Below are 25,429 nucleotides of genomic sequence, written 5' to 3' on the forward strand. Positions count from 1 at the left end.
AGAAATTCTAGTCAAGATAAAACTCCAACAGGAAGAGGTGCATCTTAGAAATGCACCAGCTTATCATTGTGGGTCCCCAAAGGTACAAAGTTAGATGTTATGCCTTCTTCCTCTCATTTCTCCTTTACACTGGAACATTACTCTGTATTTTAAGCATTCTAAGAAGGGAAGAGTTGCTTTGATTTCATTTCTGCAAGGAGTTACTTCATGCTATTAGCACTGATACTTCACAAACACCTCAAAAAAGAGCCCTTTTCTTTATCCAACTTCTAAATATCTTAGGTGTATGGCTAAAACTTTCAAATGACAAAAGTTTTAATGTTGCCAAGACAGTCATTCTGAGGATCTAACACAAAAAAAAAATCACTGTGTTCTGTGAACTTATAAAGCCAAGGATATCAGGAGACACTTGAATGAACTGCAGGCTTTGATTCAGCCTCTTCATATTTCTTCCTTAATTCTTCCTGCTAACAATAGCAGTAAGGAAAACCAAGGGAACCCAAGACGGGAGACCACCTACACACAGGCTATCCATTACTACAAGTTCCTGTTCACCTGCTTATGATGGATAGCAAAGATCCTGCAAGATCCAGCAAGAGGCTTTGACTAACAATTTTGCATTAGGCAGCATTTGCTAGAAATAGAAAAAGAAAGATCAACAGGCAACGATGAGCACCGCGCTCTTAATTTATGACACACAATGCAGTACACATTCTAAGTTGTGCTCATTTCTTTCAAATTAAGGGCCTTGTCCAAGAAATAAACTGTTGCCCCCAATTGCTCCTCCTTACAGGGGCTCTGCAACATGGAATTCCATTCAGCAACAGTCTGAACTTGCTACTCATCGCTGTCCGCTGCCAAGAATGCCATGGACGACAGCTCTGCCAACTTACATGAACTCAGTTCAGCCAATGTACTGCAATCCTGGCTTCAGCTGCCCTCACTAATTTATTACGAGGCTGTATTCGTGAATAGAGACTGCATTTGGGCTAAAAAAAAAAAGAAAACATTTGTTTGATAGTTTTGGTTTGTTAGGCAGTCCTGGAACACAGGACACAGGAATATAGCCCCTGGAACACAGCTAGGGATTGCTGTCATTTGCACTCGTCAGTCAGGTGACAAATTCAAGTCTGCAGACACAAAGTTTAATGCGTTAAACTATACCTACCTTCTAACATATTCACTTGCCACCTCAAAACTCTCAGCCATAACCCCACATGTGTACAGTTCTTTAAAGTGTTGAGAAAGTTCTATCTAGGGACTGAAAACAAATAATTACTCCTGCTATGACTATTTCTGCTATCTTCCTATAGCTCAGCTGCAGTCTCTTTCTCAAATGCCTCTTCTTTTTCCAGATACATCACTCCTTGTAGCTTCTTCATTATTCACCTCCTTCTAAAACCACCTCACCTACTTACCTTCATCGCCTTTTGACAGCAATGTAGGCAAATACAAACACCCTACCTTCTACTCCCCTCACCAAAACTACAGTTCTAATCTTGATGAAATAACCTGCCTGTCTGGTCTTTCAAAGCTGTTACATAGTGAAGGGGAATGATGTAAGCATATTATCAGGATGCTCTGAACACACACTGTCCCTCAGTTATATCATAGTGTATTTTGACCCTGGCCTGCAAACAGACTGCCATGGAAAATCAGTAAGTCAGTGAGCAGCTCTAGTGACAACAAAGAGCTCTACATGGGCTCCAGCACTGCTTAGGCACATTCAGTTATGAGATTTCAGTCTCAGCCCCATCTCTGTGAGGTAAGAGTGAGACTGCAGGTCTTACAGATACAGATGAGACCTGGAAGATTTGATGAGGTTGGGCTGGGTCACGCTCTTTTTGCTCCTCAACACATGCACCCTCCCTAGAATAAACTGGGAAAACCAGGTCTTAATCTGAAATACTCCTGATTTGCAAAGACAATCCGGCTTAGCTGTCCCGTTGAGGTAAAACACAATAAAAGAAATTGCCCTCACGAAAAATGTCAGTACATACACAGGGAGATGATCTTTGGAGCAGAGCATCAGTATTTTAACATGGACATCTGAAGAAAGAAATATTCAGAAATTGCCATAACAGTGGGATCAGTTTCTATGGCCATGCTGAATGGGAGGCATCACTGAAAACCCTTTCAATCAGCTGAAATTTGCCAGGAGGATCATGTGGTCAGGACACAAAAGTTCATTTCACCAGAAATTCCCTGCTTCCCACAGGATTTGTTTGGGGTGTTTTCTATAGGCTAATGAGAAAAGCTCAACAACTTGCCCTGAGCTCCCAAAGCTAATCTAATACCTTGGGATGTTCCAAGCGTGTGTGTGCATCTCCATCTTCATTGCCTCTGCTCTCCTGCCTGCTGCTTCTGCCTTCCACTTCCCCCATTCTGACTCTTGATCCTCTCTGTTTTTCTGCTCTTCAATTTGATTTTTCCACAGCATTCCCTTTCAACACCTGCCCAGATCAGCACTGGTTTAACCGGATCTGAGTGTTGATTAGTAGCTAGGTAGACCCTTGGAGCACCAGTTAGGTACCTGGGTTTCACAAATGCACTAAGAGGTGATTGGGCTTATACGTAACATTGCTTAATTGCATACAACTGTCAGATTTAGTACTAAGCATTATTTGTCATTAAAAAAAAAAAGTTATTTGTAATAGATGAACATAAAATACTTACAAATACATCAATAAAAAATATCCCTTTACATCATTGCTCCACAGCTCTTACTGGGCCAAAGAGAGATTCTCATACGCAATTCTGAGCATATTACCACTGAACCGGGAACACCCTCTTGCATCTAGGAAATAACCTTTCATAAAAACATATAATGCCTAATATTAGGATAAAGTATAATGGCAAAATGGTATCTCAGGGGCAAGAAGGAATAATTATATTCAAATAAAACTCTGAAGACAAAATGTTAATTGTATACTTTCTTTTTCCTTCTCTAAAGCTTCCCAAATGAAGCTGACTGAACTTAATCTCTGTTTATAATGCTGTAGATGATCCTGCCCAGATTTTCCCCACAGTTAGAATACTTTTGTGGTTATTCAACTCTGGGGCCTAAATTATTTGGCAAACATCTCTACTTTATATTCTAAAAGAAAATTGGCTCTAGGAGTGATCCGTTTCTTGCTGCCCACCCCCATCAACATGGAATGGAAATGCTTATTAAGGAGTAATAGCGGAAAATAACATTCAGATGTATATAAAAGCACCACTGCCCCTGTCACTGCCAAAAATGCCCTCCTCTCATTTTAGATTCTGGCAACTTAACAGTGGCTACGAGTCACAAAGCACAGTCAGGACCGCAACCACCAGTAATGGTATACCACCAGGCCTCAGCCAAACGTGGAATATAGGTTTCTGACCCTGTCTCACTCTGCTGATATCTGTATTGCTTCTGCAAAAACTTAAAAAAACTGCCCTTTCCAGTTGCCACTAAATGACACTGGATGAGCTGCATGTATTAAACAGAGATACCAGATGTTAATTGTCACTGTACAGCACTGGGAAGGAAAAAACATCATCGTCAAAAATGACTTTTAATTTTCATAGTTTGAGAACTCTCCCAACTGGAACTAAAAAGCTGTTACATTTTGATCAGATACTATTTTTTTCAGGAAAAAACAATAGTTCCCGAAAGATTTGTTGCTCTTAAAATAAAATCTAAACAGTACCTTTACAGTAATGGCAGAAAACAGGAAAATAAGAGGCTTTGTGCTCCCCCTCCTGGCTTTGTTGTAAACTAACATTTTATTCAGAGCACATAAACGTTTCTTAAATCTAATACAAAAGTGAGAATGTTTACGAATTTATAGAGGAGCTACATATATTTTAAAAGGTGACCTGCAGAAGTATAGCATGCAGATTCCAGTAATCAACCACTGATGATAAATATCCCTCTCTCTCTAAAATCTATCATGCATTTTAAAAGCATGAGAAACAGCGTACTTCTGAGTTAACTTTTCTTAAAAGTATGTCTCTACCCAAAAATAAAAACATAATTACTAAAAGGAAAAGAAAAAAAAATAATTGAAATAAAGAATTGTTTCAAATAGAGAAGAATAAGGAAAAATCTCAACTATAACAAGGTAAGATTTTAAAAAAAGTTCTGCAAAAATCCATTTACTTCCAAATGAGAAATATGATATTGCAGAGTAATTTACTATTGGTAATATTTATCTATCATCTTTATAAAATAAAACAAAATTTTAAATATAATCATCAGCCTTAAAGCAGAATTTGGGCCAGATTTTAACACTGCATGTACTCAAAGGATATAGTCCATGTTACAAAATAGTAAGAACAGTTTCCAACTCAATCCACTTGATAACACATGAAAAAACTGCACACACAGGGACACACACTCGATGCACTGCTACAGACTTGGAAAAGTGTTCTCTGTTATTTAGTGATGGGATAGCTTTAAAAATGAAACTTGAAATAGGACAGAAAGGAAATTATTTTGATACCATCACAGTTTTAAATATATGCTCTTAAGAATCCTAAAATTTAAATTCTTAAAAAGAAGGGTTTTCTATCTACTGTCCCTATAAGGTGATAAGAAAAATTAAAATTTTACCTTATCATACAGCATCCACCCAATGTATTTTAAGTAACTATCATTTAAAAAAGCATCTGGGTATGTTTTCATCCAGCTGCCAATTTCTTCAATGCAAGTGGCCCGGATCTCAGGGATCACATCACTGAAATTATAAAACTGTACATTAACACATTAAAATACCTAATTAAAGTATTTTTATTTTCTGGAATTGCAGGCATATGTACAATCCTAAATATTAAAAATATTTTCATATTAATGCTTCAAGCTAGTCTTTAATCAACATTTAACCCACTTTTAGCTATAAATGTTTCATACTGTAATTATTTTGAAGTTCTGGATATTTTCTAGTGATATCGAGCAGGAAGAACTTAAAAGAAATGCACTTAACAGAGGTCCCTTTCTAAGCCCAAATTCTTTAAAAAAAAAAAAAAATCAAATGCTACATGTTTTCCTCGACACTCTCAGTGCCTCTAAGATGTTTAACTTCATTCTGGGATCTGGGCAATCTGAGCAAGATTTGCTTGGGAATGCAGATACATATCATAGCTTTATTTTTATTCTTACCGGTAACGGTTTAGAAATGTCCCTTTGAAAATAGCATTCATCATGTTCTGTATCTCCAGAAGCTTCTGCTCATACTGAAATACAAAGAGAATGTAATGTTTACAATGTTCCCACAAATTTGCTTCACATGAGAAAGTTGCATCAGTGCCTTCACAGGGCTACTATGGTGCAAATCCCTAGTGTTTACACATGGTACCAACACAAAATGAGTGATCTGCAGCTACACTAGGAATTGGCCTTCTTGTAGCTATGTCCTGATGAAAGATTATCAGATACCAACTACAAATCAGGTACAGCACATAGCATGTTTGATGAAGAGAGTCTTGTTAATAATACAGAAAGATACAGCACAACTATTAAGTGGTATAGGTCCAAGTTTTTCACATATAGGTTCAAGTTCTCCTTTTTTTTGCACTGTATCAGAAATGGAAGAAAGGCAGGCAAGGGAATTCTCAAAACTAATTTGTAGCTCACTACTAGCATGGATTTTAACCAAGCCCTGAAAACCTAGCTTTGAACTTCTGGAAACATAAGTTACTTAATAAAAACATTCTTTCATCAATAGCATCAAGAAGGGTGACGAGTTTGTTCCCCCCATACACATTTACTGTTTTCCCTGTAAGATCAGAAATATGATGATGCTAAGAACCTCTGTCTCACCCACAGAGTTCTTCCTATGAAATAGGGGCTATTTTTAGAACACAAAAACCCACGGGCATCCAAAGCTCAGAAGAGAGGTAACTGATTCTAAGGTCAGTGGAGCAGGGACTATGCTTGATGTTCGTACATCAGATTACCTCAGCCATCAAGCTAGAATTATTTCTTTTGGTTAAAGGCACATCTCTGGGAAGTGACAAGGAGCTGTCTGGCTGAGCAGAGAAGAAATGACAGAAGCTGAACAGCAGAAGAGATAGAGGCCAGGGACGACACCCACCACAGTGAGTCACTGGGAGCAGCTCCCCAGTTAGCCTTTCAGACTGAGGGGTGTTACTTTCCATGGGGGAGTGAGACACACTATGGGAGGCAGGGGAAGAGCATTTTGGGATTGCACAAAACTTACTACAGGATGTTTAAGGGAGGAACCAGACGCAGGGAAAGGTGGCTCGGGGAGGAAGAAACATGGGAAAATAAAGGATACGGGGATAAAAAGGGCTGGTCAAATGTGAACAGCACTGGTCAGTATGCTTGTCTGGCAATGTCCTGCACCTGATCAGCACTGTCCTATCATATTAAATTCTATTTCTAGCCATCTTCCTGGGTGAGGGGATGCCTACTACGCACGCATCTGTGTGTAAGGAGTTCCAAGTGCCAGCAACCAGAGTCAGACCACAAGTCACAGGGGCCCCTGTGTTTGTGGTGCCAGCAACTGGAGCACGTACGGGGACGCAAGTCAGTATGTGATCACTAGCAAGTATCAAGCCAGACTAGCCAGAAAGTTAAGCGGTCTGAAAGCTAGGTATGTGTGTGTGTGTCACTAAGGATGAGATCACAGTAGGCTACTGGAAAGACCAGGGCAGTTCCAGCCAGCTGCCAGAAAGACCATACGGTCTGAGGGTCAATTAGGAGACCCGCTGGTTTGTGTATGTATCTGTGCGTGTTTATGTATGTCCCTGAGGAGTAAAGCATCTGGGAAGAGCAAGGATCCAGGTGCAGCTACTGGATGGACTGTGTGTCCAAGGACAGCTAACAGGGGATCCACAGCATGTACTTGTATCTGCCTGCGCGTGCACCTGTGAGGGAGCGCGGTCTGTATCAGCAACTGGAGTGGGGCTACAACCTCAGGGGCTCACACATCCAGGTGCCAGCAATCAGGGATCCATGGGCCAGTACTGAGCATACTGAGTGTCTAAGCTCCACTACTGGAGGGATCCACATTGTACATACGTGTGTGTGTGTGTATATATATATATATATGTCTCACTAACAGATCTTCATCCAGATCAACCAGAAAGGTGAACAGGATGAGGCCACTGGTGCTGTTTGTGTCTGAGGGCTGAATGTTTCTTTTCGTGTTGATCTGTGTGACTGGCCATGTAGATATCTGTTTTATGCATGTATTTGTGGCTGTGCCTACTGGGAACGCATGCTCAGTCTCACTACTGATTGGATCTGGGGGCATGCAGCTGCGGCAGCCTCACCTCTACTGAGCTACCACATTGGGCATCCCCCTAGCATGCCTAACCTCTTTTATTCTTCTCTCTAGTTGGTCAAGTCTGTAATTGGTCCTTTTGCCACTTATCGTGTTCTTCTCCACCTCGTATAATCTTTGAGCGTTGTGCTTGTTGACATCAAGGTTCAGATGTACATTTACAACTGCTGTCAGAAGCTTCATTGCTGAAAAGGAAACAAAGCCAATTTAGCTTAGCTTAGAGATACAAAGCTTAAATATATTCACCACTTTACCACAAAAAGGATATGGTTACCCAAACCCAGTTTATTATCCCAAACGCAAACAACACTAGATTACAGTAATTTGTTTTAAAATACAATGTTTGTTTTAAAGGCAGAGGGTGATCGGAAGGGAAAATTTATTCGTATTACTGATGATTTACAACTTTGGGCCAGAGCTAATTTGCAGACTAGTAAGAGAAGTAAATTACAGGGCAACTTACTTACTTTATGCAATTTAGATTTTTCTGCAGAAGAATCTAGAGCTGTAGAATAGGTGCGTTTCAATAACAAAAAATAGAGAAATTAACTCATCTTTTACTTAAATTGACAAAAAGTAATGCTTCTCTAAAGATCACTAGATATTGGTTCACATTGATTTCAAAAGCTTTTTTAAGTCTTTAAAGCAAACAGTGTACTTTAGTGCTGTTCACACGGCAGAGAGGGCACTTACTGGCTTAAAAAAAAAACCACAGAAGTGACTTTAACATCATCATGCTGCATCAAATAAAAACATGTTACAACTAGTGTTCTTTTCAGCACAAGCATCAGAAGAATAACAGCTCTCCAAAGGAAGCTTTCATAAGTGAAGTGTTTAATGTACCCTCTTTGCATTATGTATGGCAGGAGGGAAACTAATGAAATAGAAAACTGACTGTAAAAAAATCAGTTACTGCTAAAACATCAGAACACAACATAATACTAAAATTAATTTTCTCGGACATTGAAGATTTCACTAAACATCAAAATAATACAGGCAACTGCATTTTGAACTTTTCATAGAAGTAAGTGTGATGTCCTGAGCTTCTGCTCAAGAACTTCAAATATCCCCTTTTACATTAGCCATTGGTGTAGATCTACCATATCTAAACCTTCCAAATTCCATTCAGATACATGTGGAAACAAACTATTTATATTACAGTCGCACTGTCGATGCATACGCAGAGAACAATCATTCCAGTAGAGATCTTTTCAATTTTGAGAATTTTTATTAGCAAGCATACAAGTCAACAAAACTCATGGTCTATGGCACTTCTGTGAGTTGTTTTACCTGCCAAAGTGCTTGTGTGCCTAAATGCTCTAACCATGGAGTCTGCTAAGCCTGTAAGCAGTGAGATGATGGTATCCATCAAGTAGCTATCGTACAGGACGCTGCTCTGACACTGCTGGACAAGCACTGCAATGAATTCACAGAAATTGGCTTTGAATTTCTTCCAATAGGGTCCTGTTTTGATGAGTGGGTAGTCTTCATTGTCCTACATGAGAAAGAAAGAATAAAGAGAAAATATACATTAACGAATTTTGTTTCTGTACACCACTTACCTCTCTCCCACTGAACTCCAGAGAGTTTTACTGCAAGTCTCACCTCAGCTCCCCAGTAACTTTTTTCATGGTTATTATTCCAAGGTAGGGACATGCAACAAAGTTACAGGCAGGCATGGATATGAACTAGCTTTATTAGAGCTACTCTTGTCTTGACAGCTCTGCAGGAGAGAGCAACAGATGAAAAATAGATGTGAATGGACACGCGGGAGAAGGCTTATGTGAGGCCACAGTACCATAAATACCTTTCACTGGCATAAAACACCAGCACTCCTGGCCTCCTCTACTTCCTCACAGGTAGTAACTGCTTCCCCACTGCCCCTTCTTTCCTGTTCCTGCAGCAGTAAAATTAATCAGGAGCTGATATGATTCAAAAGAACTGTTACTTTACCAAATTGTTTTTCAGTTGGATCAATTCCCTGAGCTGGTTCAGCATGTGACTACACAAAGGTCCCCTACCCAAAAGGGCATATAGTAGGGGAGTGAAAACAAACTGCTGTGGTGTGGGGCAGGACGGGACTGTTTACTGAGCAGCACTGCCAGCTTTGAGAGTTTATCAGGCTACAGCTTAACACCAAATACTGTGTCAGTCACCTATACCACCAGTACCTCAGACTCTGGAAACCTCCACAGAAGCAGTAAGCAGATAACACCTTTTACATTATGCAAAAAGTAAGTTATGATAAAGCCACTAGAGCAGCCACATTACATTTGGCTCTGCCAGGAAGAGAGCCGAAAGACAGGAGTTCAAATGACTTCTCAGACAAAACGGTAAGCCCCATGGGAAGAATATTCTGCAAAGACTTCACAGAATCACAGAATGTTTGAAGATGGAAGGCACCTCTGGAGATCATCTAGCCCAACCGTCCTGCTCAAACAGGGTCCTCTAGAGCACACTGCCCAGGATCGCGTCCAGACGGCTTTTGAATATCTCTAGGAAAGAAGACTCCACAACCTCTCTGGGCAACCTGCTCCAGTGCTCAGTCACCCTCACAGGAAAGAACTTTTTCCTCATGCGCAGATGGAGCTGCCTGTGTTTCAGTTCGTGCCCGTTGCCTCTTGTCCTGTCGATGGGTACCACGGAGAAGAGTCTGGCCCTGTCCTCTTGACACCCTCCCCTCAGAGACTTGTACACGTTGATCAGATCACCTCTCAGTCTTCTCTTCTCCAGGCTGAACAGGCCCAGCTCTCTCAGCCTTTCTTCATAGGAGAGATGCTCCAGTCCCCTCATCGTCTTCGTAGCCCTCCGCTGGACTCTCTCCAGGAGTGCCATGTCTCTCTTGGACTGGACACAGTACTCCAGGGGAGGCCTCCCCAGGGCTGAGGAGAGGGGCAGGATCACCTCCCTCCACCTGCTGGCAACACTCTGCCTAATGCACCCCAGGATGCCATCGGCCTTCTTGGCCACAAGGGCACACTGCTGGCTCATAGCCACCTTGTTGTCCCCCAGGAATCCCAGGTCCTTCTCTGCAGAGCTGCTTTCCAGCAGGTCAGCCCCCAGCCTGTCCTGCTGCATGAGGTTATTCCTCCCCAGGTGCAGGACCCTGCACTTGCCTTTGTCGAACTTCATGACATTTCTCTCCGCCCAACTCTCCAGCCTGTCCAGGTCCCTCTGAAGGGCAGCACAGCCCTCTGGTGTGTCAGCCACTCCCCCCAGTTTAGTATCATCAGCAAACTTGCTGAGGGTGCACTCTGTCCCTTCCTCCAGGTCACTGATGACTAAGTTAAACGAGACTGGACCCAGTATTGACCCCTGCGGCACATCGCTACCTACAGGCCTCCAATTAGACTCTGTGCCATTGCTCACAACCCTCTGAGCTCGGCCATCCAGCCAGTTCTCAATGCACCTCACCATCAACTCACATAGCCTGCACTTCCTGAACTCGCCTGTGAGGATGTGGTGGGAGACAGTGTCAAAAGCCTTGCTCAAGTCAAGGTAGACAACATCCACTGCTCTCCCCTCATTTACCCAGTCAGTTTCGTTAAGCATGGTTTCCCTTTGGTGAATCCATGCTGACTACTCCTGATCCCCTTCTTATCGTCCACATGCTTAGAGATGGCATCCAGGATGAGCTACTCCATCGTCTTTCCAGGGACGGAGGTGAGACTGACTGGCCTGTAGTTTTATGGGTCCTCCTTCTTGTCCTTTTTGAAGACTGGGGTGACATTTGCTCTCTTCCAGTCCTCAGGCAGCTCTCTTGTTCTCCATGTCCTTTCAAGGATGATTGAAAGTGGCCTAGCAATGACATCTGCCAGCTCCCTCAGCAACTGTGGGTGCATCCCACCAGGGTCTATGGACTTGTGGGTGTCCAGTTTGCCTAAATGATCTCTAACCCAGTCGTCCTTGACCAAGGGAAAGTCTCCTTTACTTCATAAATTCCAGCTTCAGACCACGTGAATATTTCATTTGCACCTCACACATACTGGAGGTGACGAAAAATAACACATCAGATTTAATCCCAGGAATGGTTTTGAATATTCTTTGCATCCTGACAGTTTCCTAGTATTAATGGAGCCAAGTAATTCCAAAACACCACTTGCTATGGAAAACAGCATCTTAAAACCAGGGCATTACTCATCTGATTCCTCGCCATTCAGCCAAACACTTTCTCAGAGGAATCCTATAAGGCAGCTTCACACCCAGAATAACCTCAAGTCTTAAGTCACATCTTTAGTGCACTTTATGCTTTTTTTCCTGCAATTTTGTTTCCAAAGCACCCGGCACACTGCTTTCTTGAAAGATAAACACAAATCTGTTACGGACAGATCTCAGGGATGTGTGCAACCCAAAGAACATTAAGAATTTTGGAATTGGGATGCATTCCTGATGCAAGAATCAGTTCAGGGCCTAAGAGTAGCAAGTGACAAGCAAGAAAGGGAAGCCTCCCAGCAGGCCTCATTCACTGCTCCTTGATCAAAAGACAGACAGCACAGAGAACATGCAATGTCAGGAAATACCAACCTTACACAGTAGCTTACTCCTCAATTTGCAAAGTAGCATAAATGCAGGAAGATATCCTACTTTTGAAGAGCATTTCTCCTATCCATGCACACCTTATTGGGATACTGCATAACACTATAGGCATATTCTAAATATACTAACAGCACAATAGGGCACACAGCCTAAGTTTAGGCACCTAACCTGGGATTGCCTTAGAATCCCTCAATAGCCAGAAGAGAGAAGCTGCTCTGCTTCCAGAGACTATGTCAGATTAGGAGCTTAACACGAGTTCTTCCAGAGAACTATTCAAATCACTCAAGTGAGGCTCCTGCTCTGAGTCATGCTGGAAATGTTCATTTCTTCCATTTCTTCCAGAGTCTAGGGAGAGAGAAAAACCAGACTGAAATGTCAACAAGGAGTCGAGATGAATACTGCACAACGCAGCAGGTGATATATGGAAAGAGGCATTGCAGAAAAGGAGTTTCTGATCTTAAAATACTCTTCCAACCAAACATTTATGTTTGCAAAAGAATAGTTGGATGCAACAAGCTTTTGAACAACTCTGTCTGCCAAAAGCTGCGTGTCGGTGTGTGCGTGCACATGTGTGTGTTCGTGTGCATATGGAGCTTGCTGAAAGAGGAGGGAAATCCTCTTGAATACTATTGCAACTTGACACACACCATTCAATCTACTGTTTAAAACACTGTAAAGACAACTTATCTCATCCAGTTCAGTGGGTCACCTTCCTTATAAATCAGTAACAAGAAACTGGCACTTCCAAAGCATGAGCGAGTTTATTCCAAATCAGAGGTCTAAAACAGACCAGATGTGACTGGTTACCTCCTTTCGCTAACCAGAAGTTTAAGGTGACTAGTTCTGACATATATGCCTACACTGCAGACAACTACAGCTGTGGAAAACTCTACTCTACAGTCACGGAGAATTACAAGAGAGCTTTTTACCATGTCCACTGGCCAAGTAACTGTTAGAATCCAAGGATAAGCCATGAATTTCTTGTACTGCAACCCAGTTTCCTGTAACACATGAGAGAAAGTTGTAAAAGCTTTTTGATGAAACTGCACATTTGATTCACAAAAACAGCAGAAATTTTGCATTGTATTTAAAAGACTATTAAAACTTAGGACAATTTATATTATCCATGCCTCCTGCAATCCAGCACGTTAAACAAAAACTAATCCCTTCTCATCTAGCTTTTATTTATAACCAATAAGTACATCAGTAGATGAAAAATGAACTTTTATATAAAGCCTGAGTTCTCTTGATGCAACTAAGAGACAACTTGTGTTTACAATGCATAAGCAAACATATGCAGGGTATAGTCCTCATAATTAATTCTAAGAGATGGCTAAGAGTCTAAGTATATATTCCTCTCCAATGCTTTGTAATTAGGTATTGTAAAACAGTTGAACTCCAGGAAATCATTTTGAGCTTTTTCAAATTATAGAGGAATGTTTTCAGAACTAGTATGAAAGAAGTTTCCTCAAATCTGCAATCACTCCAAGATAAAAGGCATGAAACGTGCAATTCTTCATTAGTCTCAGTAAAGCACTACAAGTATTTCTATCCCCATCTGACTGTACAGTTGCACCTCAAACTTCTCTCTTTCACTGCTAAACATTTCAGCAAAAGTATGAGACAGAGTGAAACCTACAAAAGAACAAAGAATGGCTGCAAGAAATAAAATGCCACAAACAGGAAGCAATGCATTAGAGAGAAACAGAAGAGATGAAGAAAGACAGAAGACAAAAAGAAGTGGTCCTGCAGGTAAGCCTACTTCTCCTCTGAGATGTACCATGGCCCACAAAGAGGAAATAAACGCATCTGAATGATGATATTAAGATCATCTTCTGCTTCTGATGCCAGTATATATTTTTTCACTAATATCAGTGAGAATTTTGTGAGGATGCATGGGTACATAGATATAGTGTTGCAACTACTTAACTAAAACAGTACAGCGACCGTTAAATCATAGGATCAAGACTGAACCTTTAATTTTCCGATCCTCTGAATGCTAGAAACAAGTAATGTAAATCAAAAGGGAAGATCAGTTAACAAAGCAGATTTCTGGTAATGTTCTCCACCTTCATTTGTACTTTTACTACTGTCATTTGTTTTCAAAAATATTGTAGCACTCATGACGGGTCTGTACGGTAATACTTCTCAAATAACTTTCACTAAGTTGTGCTTCCATCCTATTTATGAAAAAGATGACAGAACTGTACGAGAAAGGAAATGCAAACACAAAGAGGAAACAATTCATTTAAAAAAAAAAAAAGGCAAGCTACTTCGATCTTGTTTGCAGTACTTAAAAGGTTAAACCTGTATTTCAAGACGACTGATTTCAGTGAGCGTCTTACCTCTGCAAGCAGAGCAGAATAAGGCTCAGTGTTTAGATTCATAGAGAAGTCAATGTTTTTGACAAAAAAAAATCTCGCTCTTAAATAAAACTACTATATGTTTGCAAACATATTCTATGCAGCTATGATATGCCTGTAAGAACCACAGAACCATCATTTTCTACTTCTCCCTCTGTCCTTGCCTTCCAGAGTTACCTTCTACTTGTTTTATTGTAGACTTCAGCCCACAAAATTTGACGGTATGAATAAAATACCAATTATCACAGTTCTGCTTTAACAGAAATCAGTCTAATATTCAGGCATTTTTTCCAACACCTAATAACTGTGGTAACTTAAAAATGGTTGCTTCAAAAATAAGTCTTTATATATCAATATTGGCTTTATACTAGTCTTTAATATATTATACTATTTTAATACATAGTCTTTAAGAAATTTTCACTTTGTATAAATCATTTTTGGAGACTTTTAGGGTTAGTCTATTTAAAAACAGACAAAAAGAATTTCAAATTTCACCAGATTCGGGACTACAAAAAGAAAAAAATAATTTGTCTCCATGTATTTTGAACTATGTTAAAAATAATTTCAGTTTTGTAACTGAAAGCTCTTAGATATTATCTCACACTGCTGAGCAGTACCTTTGCACGCTGCAGGCAACAGAGGTGAGCGTTTCATCAGATCTTGTCAGGTATTTACCTATGCCATTACACTACAATGTTATAATGAATTAAGTAAGATTCAAAAATAACATTTTTTCCATGACAATAGGAACGCTCACAATAGTCAAGTTATGCATGAGTACGCAGGCCTACAGAAGCAAGGTCTTCACAGTCTTTTAAAAACAGACGTATGAATCTCAGAATAACGAAAAATTCTCAAAGCTGAAAAGATAAAGGAATTAGTGTCTTCAATTTTCTGGTTTTACAGAAAAAAAAGGGTACAAGCTTTGAGAAATATTAAGCACAGGGATTATCACTTAGTACTTCTCGAAATTAAAATGCTTCCTTAGAGTAGCAGGTCAAAATAGTGCCTCAGAAAGCTACTTTGTTTTTATGGGATGTAAGAACACAGCTTCTAAGGCAACTGTAGAACTTTCTTTTTTCCCTCAACAGGACAGGAAAAAAGCTGTTCCAGAGCTGTAACACAGGGAGGGTGATGACAACAATAATCACTTCTTCGTATCTTCACAAGTGCCTACCCTATCACAGGTACTACTCAGGGCCAATTTAGTTGTGAAAGAAGTGCCAGATTATTAATTCATATGGCCAGACACATATCAGATCATTTCTGTCAAAAATTAGCCCAAGTGCTACTGCAGTTCAAAAATGAAAAAAAAATATGTTGGCAAATTCATCCTCTGTGGGAATTTCTGCAACAGCTGGTCTTTGAGAAAAGCTCAATTAAAGTAAGGCTGATGGCTGCAGCTTGACAAATCAGTTCAGTGGTGGCAAATACAGAAAAAAGCACAGAAGCAAGAGAGCTGCAGAAAATTTGATGTTAGCATAATCACTCAAGGATCAGTCAAACAGAGAACAGGTATTGTAAAGCTATGCATTCTTCTTAACAATCCTCAAGAAATGAGATATTCACTATTGTTTTGACAAGGTTCCAAAATCACAAATACATTTTAATTCTTTCATGTGCCAAAATATAGTTACAAAAATTCCTATTTTCAGTAAAACGGGAGAAAAGATTCAAATAAAAATATCAGTGAAAAATTATCTTTAACATAGTTTATCAATAATCTACAATAACATTTTTAAAACCACCTCTCCAACAGATACCAAAACAACTGTTTACTTGCTGCCAGGTAAACTGTAAAAAGAGCTCCTAAGAGAATGACAGATTCAGGAAGACTGCAGTTAAATAGCCCTAATAAAACTCTGAAAATAAAAGTGATTGACAAAATTATTCTGCGGATACTAATATGGGTCCTTATAACATCAAATTTCTCTTGTGGAAAACAGGATTATTTTCCTTAAGGAAGGAAGCGGGACACAACTCCTGATAACCAGCAAAAACTCTGCCAGGTTGGTTATTAAAGTATAGCCTCTCGTTTATATAAAAATGCCATGCAAAGTCAAAGCTGTGCCTACCTCATCAAAAGTCTCTGTCATTTTTCGCATGACATCCTTCTTGTGTAAACTTTGAAACATCTCTGCTGTTACCATGCCTAGAAAATTAATATTGTAAATAGAAGAATTACTGGCAGTCATATTACATTAATCAAGTCCAAAACATAGTAAGGACTTTATTTTAAATTCAAAAATATCAAGAAAGAGGGGCTCACACTGTTTTATCTGTGTTTGCAGTGGTACAAGTTGACATAAACAGATTTATAGTAGAAAATACTGATGATCCAAAACTGAAATTCTCATTAGAGAAACATGCCACATGTCATCTAGCACTGCTATTTTCTTTGACCATTCATTTACTTCAAGGATTTGCTAAAATTTAACCCACTAAGTCCGAGATCCCAAAATGTTTTCCATATGAGAAAGCATGTTAGTCAAAGTCCTGGATAAAATTTTGGCATGTAAAAGGTACATTCTAGCTGCTTACATACACGCAGAAGTCACAAGGAAACAGAATAGTCTTCTTAAATATTAATTTTCCATCCTGAAGCTCTTAGCTAGCACACCATTTCCAGAAGTCACCGTGTCTCAGTGTTTATTATGAAATAATTAGACAGCTTCACAACCCTCTGGTTGCTCTTCAAGATACCAAAGCATGGGGCTTAATTTGTTAGTTGTTTATTTTCAAAAAAGGATACTGGAGAAACAAACGATACTAGAAAATTACAAAACAAACAGCAACTGAAATACAGGATTTCAATTAGAACAGTCAACAAAGCTATCTTCCTATGCGGAGATTCTGCAAAGGGATGTGACATTCCACTTGAGAAACCTAACTTTGCAAAACACTTTCAAAGACAGCTCTCAGAGTGGTATGCTGCGTACACAGAATTGAAGAATCTGACCGATAACATTCTTTGCTATTAGTCCTGACCCATTTGCGGTTTGTCTTAAACAAACAGTACAGACTTTAAGTACACATTTTACTGGAGAAAAAAAAAATCAGTTTTAGAAAGCATACTTAGATGACTCTCACCCACCCCAGAGGCAAAGGAAAGGGCTATTAAGTGGGTGAATTACCTTGACAGCCTGAGCACTGAATGAAGAAGTTGATCAGATCTAGAAGAGCCACATTCCGGTCTTTTTTATAAGCTTCAACCCAGTCATCTACTACAGACTAGAACACATTAAAGAAATTCATTAGTCAGAAGCTGACCACAGCATGCCACGCTCCACTGAGGACATCCATAACGCAGATATACTCTAACTAACGCTATCCATAACTAACAGTGAAGACTATTCTGTCCTCATTCAATTATAAAAATGAGAGTAAGTTCCACATCGTTTTGTTCCACCTCTAATAGTACATGTAAAAGACTCCTTCTGGGGCAAAAAGAAGTCTTGAACTGCTCATTCACAAGTTCTGCTCTAAGCAATGTTGCCTTTCACAAATGCTTTGCTCTCTATGAACAGAGGAAAAAAACACAGCTTTAGTAAGTTTAAAATACAAAACATAAAATGTCCTATTCCTGACTTCTTGCCAGCACTGAAGTAGCAGATTCACTGGGGGTTTTTTTGTCAGCATCTAAACTCTGCACGATCTTATAATTAATATTAGCAATGGCCTCTGCAAGTTCTTTTATTCTTCCCTAATACCTCATTTGTGTAGAAGGCTGAAATAGTTCACATACAAGTGAAGTCTTACAAGTCTTAAGTCAACAAACAACTCCAAATTTTATTTCTGGGACAGTCCAGCCTACAACCACACAGGGTCACACAGGGCCTGCTGGGACAAGTCATCCAGACTTCAGCCTACTTTTGCTGTCACACAGGTCTGAGGAATTCCAGCAGAAGCAGACTTGTTTCAGCTACTGCCTTTCCCAGCCCTTCACGCCATGCCTCACACAGCAGAGCCTGGGCCCTTTCGAGAGCTCTGCTCAAGTTAACACAGCTGTAGCATGGCTGAAGTCCACCCACACAAAGACCTTGAAAGACTTGGGCCTTAGCATCCAAAACATAAATAAGCTTTCCACGCGCACAGACACACTTCACCTAGAGACACTGTGCACCAGAGGCATATACACAATACTGTATAAATAAATATTTGGGGCTTCAGTTTCTAATCTTTCATACAAACATAACATACACATATGCATGTACACACAGAGTATGGGGAGGTAGGCTTCATCATGCTGAAGAAAATTACTAACGAGACAGAGGCACAGGGAACCCGACTATTATGCAAAGGGTTTTCAAATTGAGTTGGAGCAGGGATAAAGGAAAAAACAAAGGATATGGTTTTTTGGTTTTGTGGAAAACCAAAGCCAAAAGGATGTGTAAAGGCAAGGGCTTAAATAAATGGCCTTATTTTCAGAATCCTGAACAACTATATTCATCAGTAGAAAACTGATAAAGTCTTCTTTATTTTTTAAAATAACTCTCTTTTTGTATGTTCAGATATTGCTTTAGAAAAACTAGTTTAGGTACATGCTTCCTTCTTCTTTTCAAATACCGGACAGCTACTTTTTCACTGATTTCTTAAAGATATATTCTTTTCAAGAATCATGGTCATAACATTTTCCCAACCAAACATGTTTTTCCCTCTATTTATGTCAAAAAAAGCAAAAAAAAAAAACCAGCAAAATTTTAGTGCTCCAGAGAATAAATAATTTAAACGACCACTGTTTATATATCTTCCCTCCCACAAACTCCTCTCAGAATTTAGAGCTGGAAATACCTGCATGGCCCGTTTCTCCATGCTAACCACTTCGAACAATGTAACTGCCTCAACCGCTTCTCCATTCTGCAGCTGGCTCACTCTTCTGCTATTGGAGGAATTTCTCCTTATGTTTTCACGCTGTTCTCGAACCTTCCGTTTCTCTCTCTGAAATAAGACAGGTGAGGAAAGCATGTGAGAACATGAGACACATAACACCCATTCACTGGTATATGAGTTATCCCTTTATAACACGTTTATGTCACTCCCATTTTAGTGATTGCCCTAGACTGCTAACTATTCAGCCTTACTGACACTAACAAAGCTGTAACAAACATGACTGCACCAGAGAGTGATGAAGGAAAGAATTTACCAGTTTGAAATTTTCTCTACAAGGATGTGTAAACATAGGAAGTTATAACTGGAAAGAAGCTGCTGAGCAGTTGTATACTACCTGGAAGGCATTTTTCAGTGGGAGCTGTAATTTCTGAAGAGTGGACAGTAGGCACAGCTCTTCCACATCTGTTCTCTCACAGGATAAGCACACAGCCTGCAAATTAACATCAGCTGCACACCACGGGCAACTAAGGAAGAACATATGCTGAAATGAACTGACTGTTCACACCCCAGTACTGAGGTTCTGAGACCAACGGAATTTGGCGGTCAAGCTGCAGCCAACGATTAGGTTTTAGACGAACTGTGTTGTCACTGTTTTATGTAAGACTCAATTTAGTAACAACTGAATGAGACAGAAAATATGAAAAGAGTTAACTTACTGGTGTTTTCAGGTTGCCATTTCTCAAACAGCTGCCGTTCTGCACAACAGACTCAGGCACAGTCTCATCATGGACAGCATTCTCTCTGAAGCATAACAAAAAGATATTGAAAGGAATAGCTGTAACAACACAGAACTAAATACTTGGGCACAAACTCCAGAAAATAAAAGCGTACATGTGAATTTTAATATTTTTATTAACATATAAAGGTTTGGAAGGGGGTTTTTCTGTTGCTAAGAAAGTAAATAACTAACTCCAAAAATACAATCAAAATCTAGAGCCTTTCCCAAACTATTTTCTTTCCGGTAAGATTTCACAGATAATTAGAAAACTAGTGAAACTCTATCAAAGCTATCAATCAAGTAGAAGGTAAGTAAATGAAATAGAAATCTGATGTTGATTTAACGTAGCCTATAACAGCTTTGCACCATCAATAGATAAAACAGCTCTATATCAACTTTGTGGGTCTTCTACACAAAACGCGAGACAACATTTGATGGGCCTACAACTCAGAAGGGGAAGAAGAAACTGCTTTACCTTCTCTATATATCATGCTGGAGAAAAAAAGATATATAAGACATTTAACTCACAGGTCACCTCTAATATAATGGAGGAATTGTTTTACAAAGCAAGATGCACCATTTGGGAGAGCTGAAACCGCACATTTATCTGCAGTGAAATCATGTCATTTTTCAGTATTTCCCAGCGCTAATATGCCTTGCCAAAAGTCATGTTTGAGTAGACGAGTTGGATCCCACTTGTGCAGCAGATCCAGTACTGGCCGCTGGCTGTTATGGCCTCATTTTAAACTACAGTGGCCAGGGTGTGAAGCCAGTTGGCTCGTACTGTAAGAAGGCACAAAAACAAAGTAAACGTAAGAGTGTACAGTTACTTAAATGCTCATGCTAGTGCTAGGACAAAAGGGTGTATTAAGTCAAGGGATCGCTTTATGAAGAACAAAACAATGTATCACACTGTCAGACATAGTCAACTCTCCAAAATCCCATGTTGGCTAAAAAGATGGAGAATTAACTGTGCTCCATTACGGACACAGAGTGAGCATGAGTCCAGCTAGGTTCATCAATGCCACATGAACACTATTATTCTTCCTCCCAAGCAGCTTCAGCCAGACACTGCCTCTGCAAAGTGAATCCTGAGCCTGCGTAGCACAAAGTGCAGGACCAAGGTCCTGATGTTATTTCATTAGTGAGAGCAGATAGATGTTTATACATAAAAACATTTCAGTTTACTTTTTGAATCTATTAGGACACTTCACTACAAGCGAGCGGTATGGAATTAGGTTTCCAAAGAATCATATGCTGCTGTATAGATTCTACAAAAATATGTTAAATTTCTAAATAAAATACAAATGTTTAACTTCCTTACAGAGAAAAGTCCCATTAAAGTTCAATTTAAACAAACTTCTTGCCAAAGAAGAGCTCAAAGTGTACCACGGTGTTTGATGGATAGAAGCTAAGGAAACAAATCAGGATGAACCAATCCTTACATCTGCGGTATGGACTTCTACATGTGATGGAAAAGAGGGGATGAACTGTAGCTCACAACCAGGTCAGAACGATATAAGCAACTCTGCTTAAATTTCAAAATATGTTCTCTGATTTGTAATTGTGAGCCACAGAGATTTAGTTAGGCAAGCACCACCAAAAGCTTTCTAGCCCAAAATAACAGGTAATAAAAAAGACAGCAAAACATACTGCTTTTCTGATGCAATCTCTTCCCAGACTCTTCTACAGACCACAAACAAGGAGAATTCAAAAGTGTTTGCCAAGTAGCTTCTTCTCCTATGCAAATAAGTCTAGACCTCAAAGGAGAACGCAACATTATGAGCCTAACATGTTCTTACCTGTGCTGCTTTACTAAAACTGCCACTCAGATGCCAGCCACCATTTCAGTGCTTCCTGTTTTTGCATTATATCTTAACGCTCAATACACCCTCACACAATCTTCCTGATTTGTTTCTATGTACTATGCAGCAACTTGCTACATCCCACAATCAAAACACACGTGCATTTCATTACAGCAACCATAATTGGGTCCAAGTTAAATCAAAGTATTTAAATGATGCAAAAATCAAAACTGCTGTAAGACATTTCAGTCAAGTATTTGTCTGAACATGCAGTGTTTTTAGAACTATCTCTAGAATACACCGTGTTGAACCTTTACCTCATCCAGCTCTTTCCGAAGAAAATCCTGGAGGTGTCAAAGTTGATGTGCAAGCAAGATGCATGTGGGAAAAATCACTTTGAATTAATGGCACTACGGATGTCACGTGCTGACCCCATGCTATTTATTTTGTCAACTCATGCCAGGTAAAAACTGCCAAAAGTGGCTCAACAGAGTAAGCGAACGTGTGGTGTACGGAATAGCATGTGTACCTAGCCTGTGGGAACCTGCAATAATGAGGTGACCCACAACTTCAGCACGTTGGGCTAACGATGACAAGTAAAATGATATGTCCTATGCAATGATGCTGGCTGGACTAACTTTCACACATGTACTAAGCGTCTCTGTTAAACACACAACAAAAGTAACTAGGCACTAAGCAAATACTAAAAAGCCATTTAGTCATTTTGGTTATCAAAGCACCACTGAGCGAAGCAATTGCCACAGAAGGCAATATGCTCAAACAGTCACTCTACACCAAACACCACACCAAAGACAACACAGTTAAGCAGGTTTAAACTCTACCTGTTTAAAAATTATTTTAAAAGATCCCTCACCATGAGCCTGTAACAAATAAAATTGCACAGAAAAAAAAAAAAATCTATCAAGAGCCATCACAGCTTGACACCACCTTGAAAAAAAGCAATTTCACTTTATTATGAACTCCATAGTTGTTCTGAACTGGTAAGGTTTTCTGTATTTTAGGTATTCTTTAGTTTCCTAATTTTTAGGCTTATTTTGCAATCGTTAGAAAGCCATTAAAACTTGTTTGCTCTTAATTAGTTTATTTATACAGAAGATTGTAAAAATCACTGAATCTGGAAACGTTTAGTTTTGGTAGAGTTTTTTAAACCCAGATACTACCAATACTCAAGCTTCTTTTTTCTTCTTCCCCCCCTCCCTTTTTTTAATATCAGTCTTTCCAGTAAGGCTATTCATAAGGCAAATGCTTAGCCATTTGCAGGAACTAGACCACAGCCTAGAAACGGGACCCCATGGAGCCACTTAAAATTCAATGAGATATTTTCATGGGATTTTATCTGCACAGCTGAGATTCTGTTGAAATAACCGTGAAAAGAATTAAGACATCCTTTTATCTGTTATCTCCTTGAGCAAAATAGGAACTACTGCATCTAGACCCAAGGATGACATATGGTTACTACTGCAGTGATCCTTATGCATAACTCCATTTAACATCCCTTCAGGGATGTCAGTGCAACAGTAGGTGTGGCACATTTTGAAGTGTTCATCTGCCTTTTTTCTCCTGTTAGCCTATACCATATATGAGCATGTTGGCATATCTAAATTCACTCACTGCCTAGTGCACTGCTAAGAAGCAATTTTCAGTCATTTACTTTCTTTCCATCAGGAAGCAATAAGGATGCATACAGAATTATTTTTCTATCTCATAACAGTTTTGACCTTTAGACCATGCTACATATGGCTCACAGGCTTTTTACCTTGCATTTCAGCCACAAAACAGTCCTTTCACTAGCACTTGAAACATACTTATAAAACACTTGAAGCAGGAAGAAAGCAAAGCCCTTCTACTAGTCTTGAAACAATACCCTTTTCAGCATTTCTGAGTTCATTTTTCTCATCTCTGTGAGAAAGATGAGAGCAGATTTAGCAACTCATACCTGAAAAGAAAGCTACTTCTTTAACATAATTAGAGATAATATATTCCTTTACTTGTGTAAAAGGGACAATTAATCTATGTTATGGAAAGCTCCTACTTATAGATTCTTAGACATTCCAATACAACTGCTTCACCTTTTAGAAGCAACATACAAAGCTCAACGAAGCAGTTCCCAGGCACCTTCCTGGCACTTCTGAAACTAAAAAGGTTGGCTTCCAATGAAAGGTTGTCTTCCAATGACAAGATCAGCAAGGACTAGGATGCAAGGAGTCCAAGGCATGCAACAGTGGACACCCAAGAAGCTTCCCCTTTTACATCTAGGCAAATTGTGCCTAAATTTATTAACATTACCATTTAACTTATTTACACCTGCTATTTCTACTTCCAAGAACAGTCTGTAAACAATGATATAAATCTATCTGGTTTATAAATCATCTCAACTGATGACTGAAAACATACACTATATCCCTGATCATACCAGTTTAAAAAGGAGGAAAGATATAGAGCAGCACATTCTCTCCCCTGTGATGTTGCAAGGAGTATGCCTCGTCCCTGTCAGTGCCAACAGGGAGATTGCAGATTACTTGGCACTTTTCTCTCCTAGTACTCTAAATTTGCCACTGCAAGATCAGGGTCCTGGTGCATCAGCATAAAACACTACATTAAGAAGATGCTAAACTATTCTCAAGGGGCAAAAAAATATAGATATTAGTATCAATATGTAATACATGGCAAATTCCTTTCTTCCTCCCGCCCACCTGAAATGACACACTGTAGACCCTCTCAGTATCTACAGCACACAAATTGTAAAGGGATAGTGCCCCAATTTACCAACACATTTTACAGGCAACTGTACCAGGTCTTACTTTTGATTAGGAAGGCTGCTGGCTGGGTTGGGCTCGGCTATCATTTCCACTACATTATTTCAGCAGCGCAGACAGCACGCTAACACTTCCTTTTGAGCAAGCTTCACCAAAAACATAATTAAGAGTAAGGAAGACACAGCTTCACTGCCTTAGCTCTTCTGGACGAAACAGCAGCAAAAGACTGTCAAGAAAAGAAGATGAGAAGAGTTAATTCTAGGCATCTCGCCTTAAAAAAAAAATAAAGCCAGGCCTTTAAGGGAAAAAAAAAAAAGAAAAAGAAAGAAAAGCTTCAAAAGAAAAACGAATTCAGAGGTGGAAACTTGGCGGTAGGACGACTAGACCGGGCAGGAGCTCTGAAGAGGCAGCACTTCGCAAAGATGCCGCTGTCACAGAGAGGGGACGGCGGGCCGAGCGCAGCGGCTACACCACCCCGCCGGCCTCCTTCCCTCCCCCCCCCCACCCCCAGCCACGACCCCACTCCTTGGCCATACCTCTCCCCGGCGGCCGGCACGGCCACCCCAAGCCCACCCGCGCCTTGCGCCCCGTGTTCCCCCCCCTCAACCGCCACCCCGAGCGGCCCGGGGTTGGCCCAAGCCCCCGCCCCCGCCGCCGCCGCCGCCTGCCGTGACGGAGCTCACCCACGGGGCACCCGCTGAAGACGCACAGGCCCCTAATGCACCTGTACGTACGCGTGAAAACCCACACGCGGACGTAGCTGCGCGCAGACACGGCGGCGGCAGGGGGATGGAGCGGGGGGAGGGGGCAGCGCTGCGCGGAGCGCGTCACTCACCTGCGTGGGGCGGGGCGGGGCGGGGCGGGGCGGGGGGAGGGGCGCGCGCCCCAACGCCCGAGCGCGTGCGCGCGCGCGCCTTCCCCCTCTCTCCCTCCCTCCCTTTCCCCACCGCCGGCCGCGCAGGCCCCCGGCCCAGCCGAGTGTCAATCACGGCCGCGGCTGGACGCCGCCCGGCCTATCAGAGGCGGGGCTCGCTGTCACGTGCCCTACCCGCGTGGGTGG

At 40.6% G+C, this 25,429-nt stretch overlaps 1 protein-coding gene across 7 annotated transcripts in view; it reads right to left on the minus strand.

Annotated features, from left to right (window-relative positions):
* Window positions 1–25,331, minus strand: part of LOC104138686 (cohesin subunit SA-2) — a 63,769-nt gene extending 38,438 nt beyond the window's left edge. For 3 of the 7 annotated variants that reach the window (XM_068922735.1, XM_068922700.1, XM_068922745.1), the window contains exons 1-11: window positions 25,053–25,206; window positions 24,415–24,595; window positions 19,726–19,810; window positions 18,971–19,117; window positions 17,314–17,410; window positions 16,255–16,331; window positions 12,746–12,817; window positions 8,571–8,775; window positions 7,314–7,465; window positions 5,132–5,205; window positions 4,586–4,709 (exon numbers count right to left, since the gene is read on the minus strand). In XM_068922735.1, the coding sequence (XP_068778836.1) occupies window positions 4,586–4,709; window positions 5,132–5,205; window positions 7,314–7,465; window positions 8,571–8,775; window positions 12,746–12,817; window positions 16,255–16,331; window positions 17,314–17,410; window positions 18,971–19,117; window positions 19,726–19,810; window positions 24,415–24,458 (1,077 nt within the window). In that variant the 5' untranslated portion in view covers window positions 24,459–24,595; window positions 25,053–25,206. Of the gene's footprint in view, window positions 1–4,585; window positions 4,710–5,131; window positions 5,206–7,313; window positions 7,466–8,570; window positions 8,776–8,885; window positions 9,007–12,745; window positions 12,818–16,254; window positions 16,332–17,313; window positions 17,411–18,970; window positions 19,118–19,725; window positions 19,811–24,414; window positions 24,596–25,052 lie in introns of those variants that run through there. The other 4 variants (XM_068922727.1, XM_068922707.1, XM_068922717.1 and 1 more) reach the window with 4 other exon arrangements.
* Window positions 25,332–25,429: the final 98 nt, after the last annotated feature.

The sequence above is a fragment of the Struthio camelus genome, chromosome 1 (assembly GCF_040807025.1).
Source record: "Struthio camelus isolate bStrCam1 chromosome 1, bStrCam1.hap1, whole genome shotgun sequence".
Classification (NCBI taxonomy): domain Eukaryota; kingdom Metazoa; phylum Chordata; class Aves; order Struthioniformes; family Struthionidae; genus Struthio; species Struthio camelus.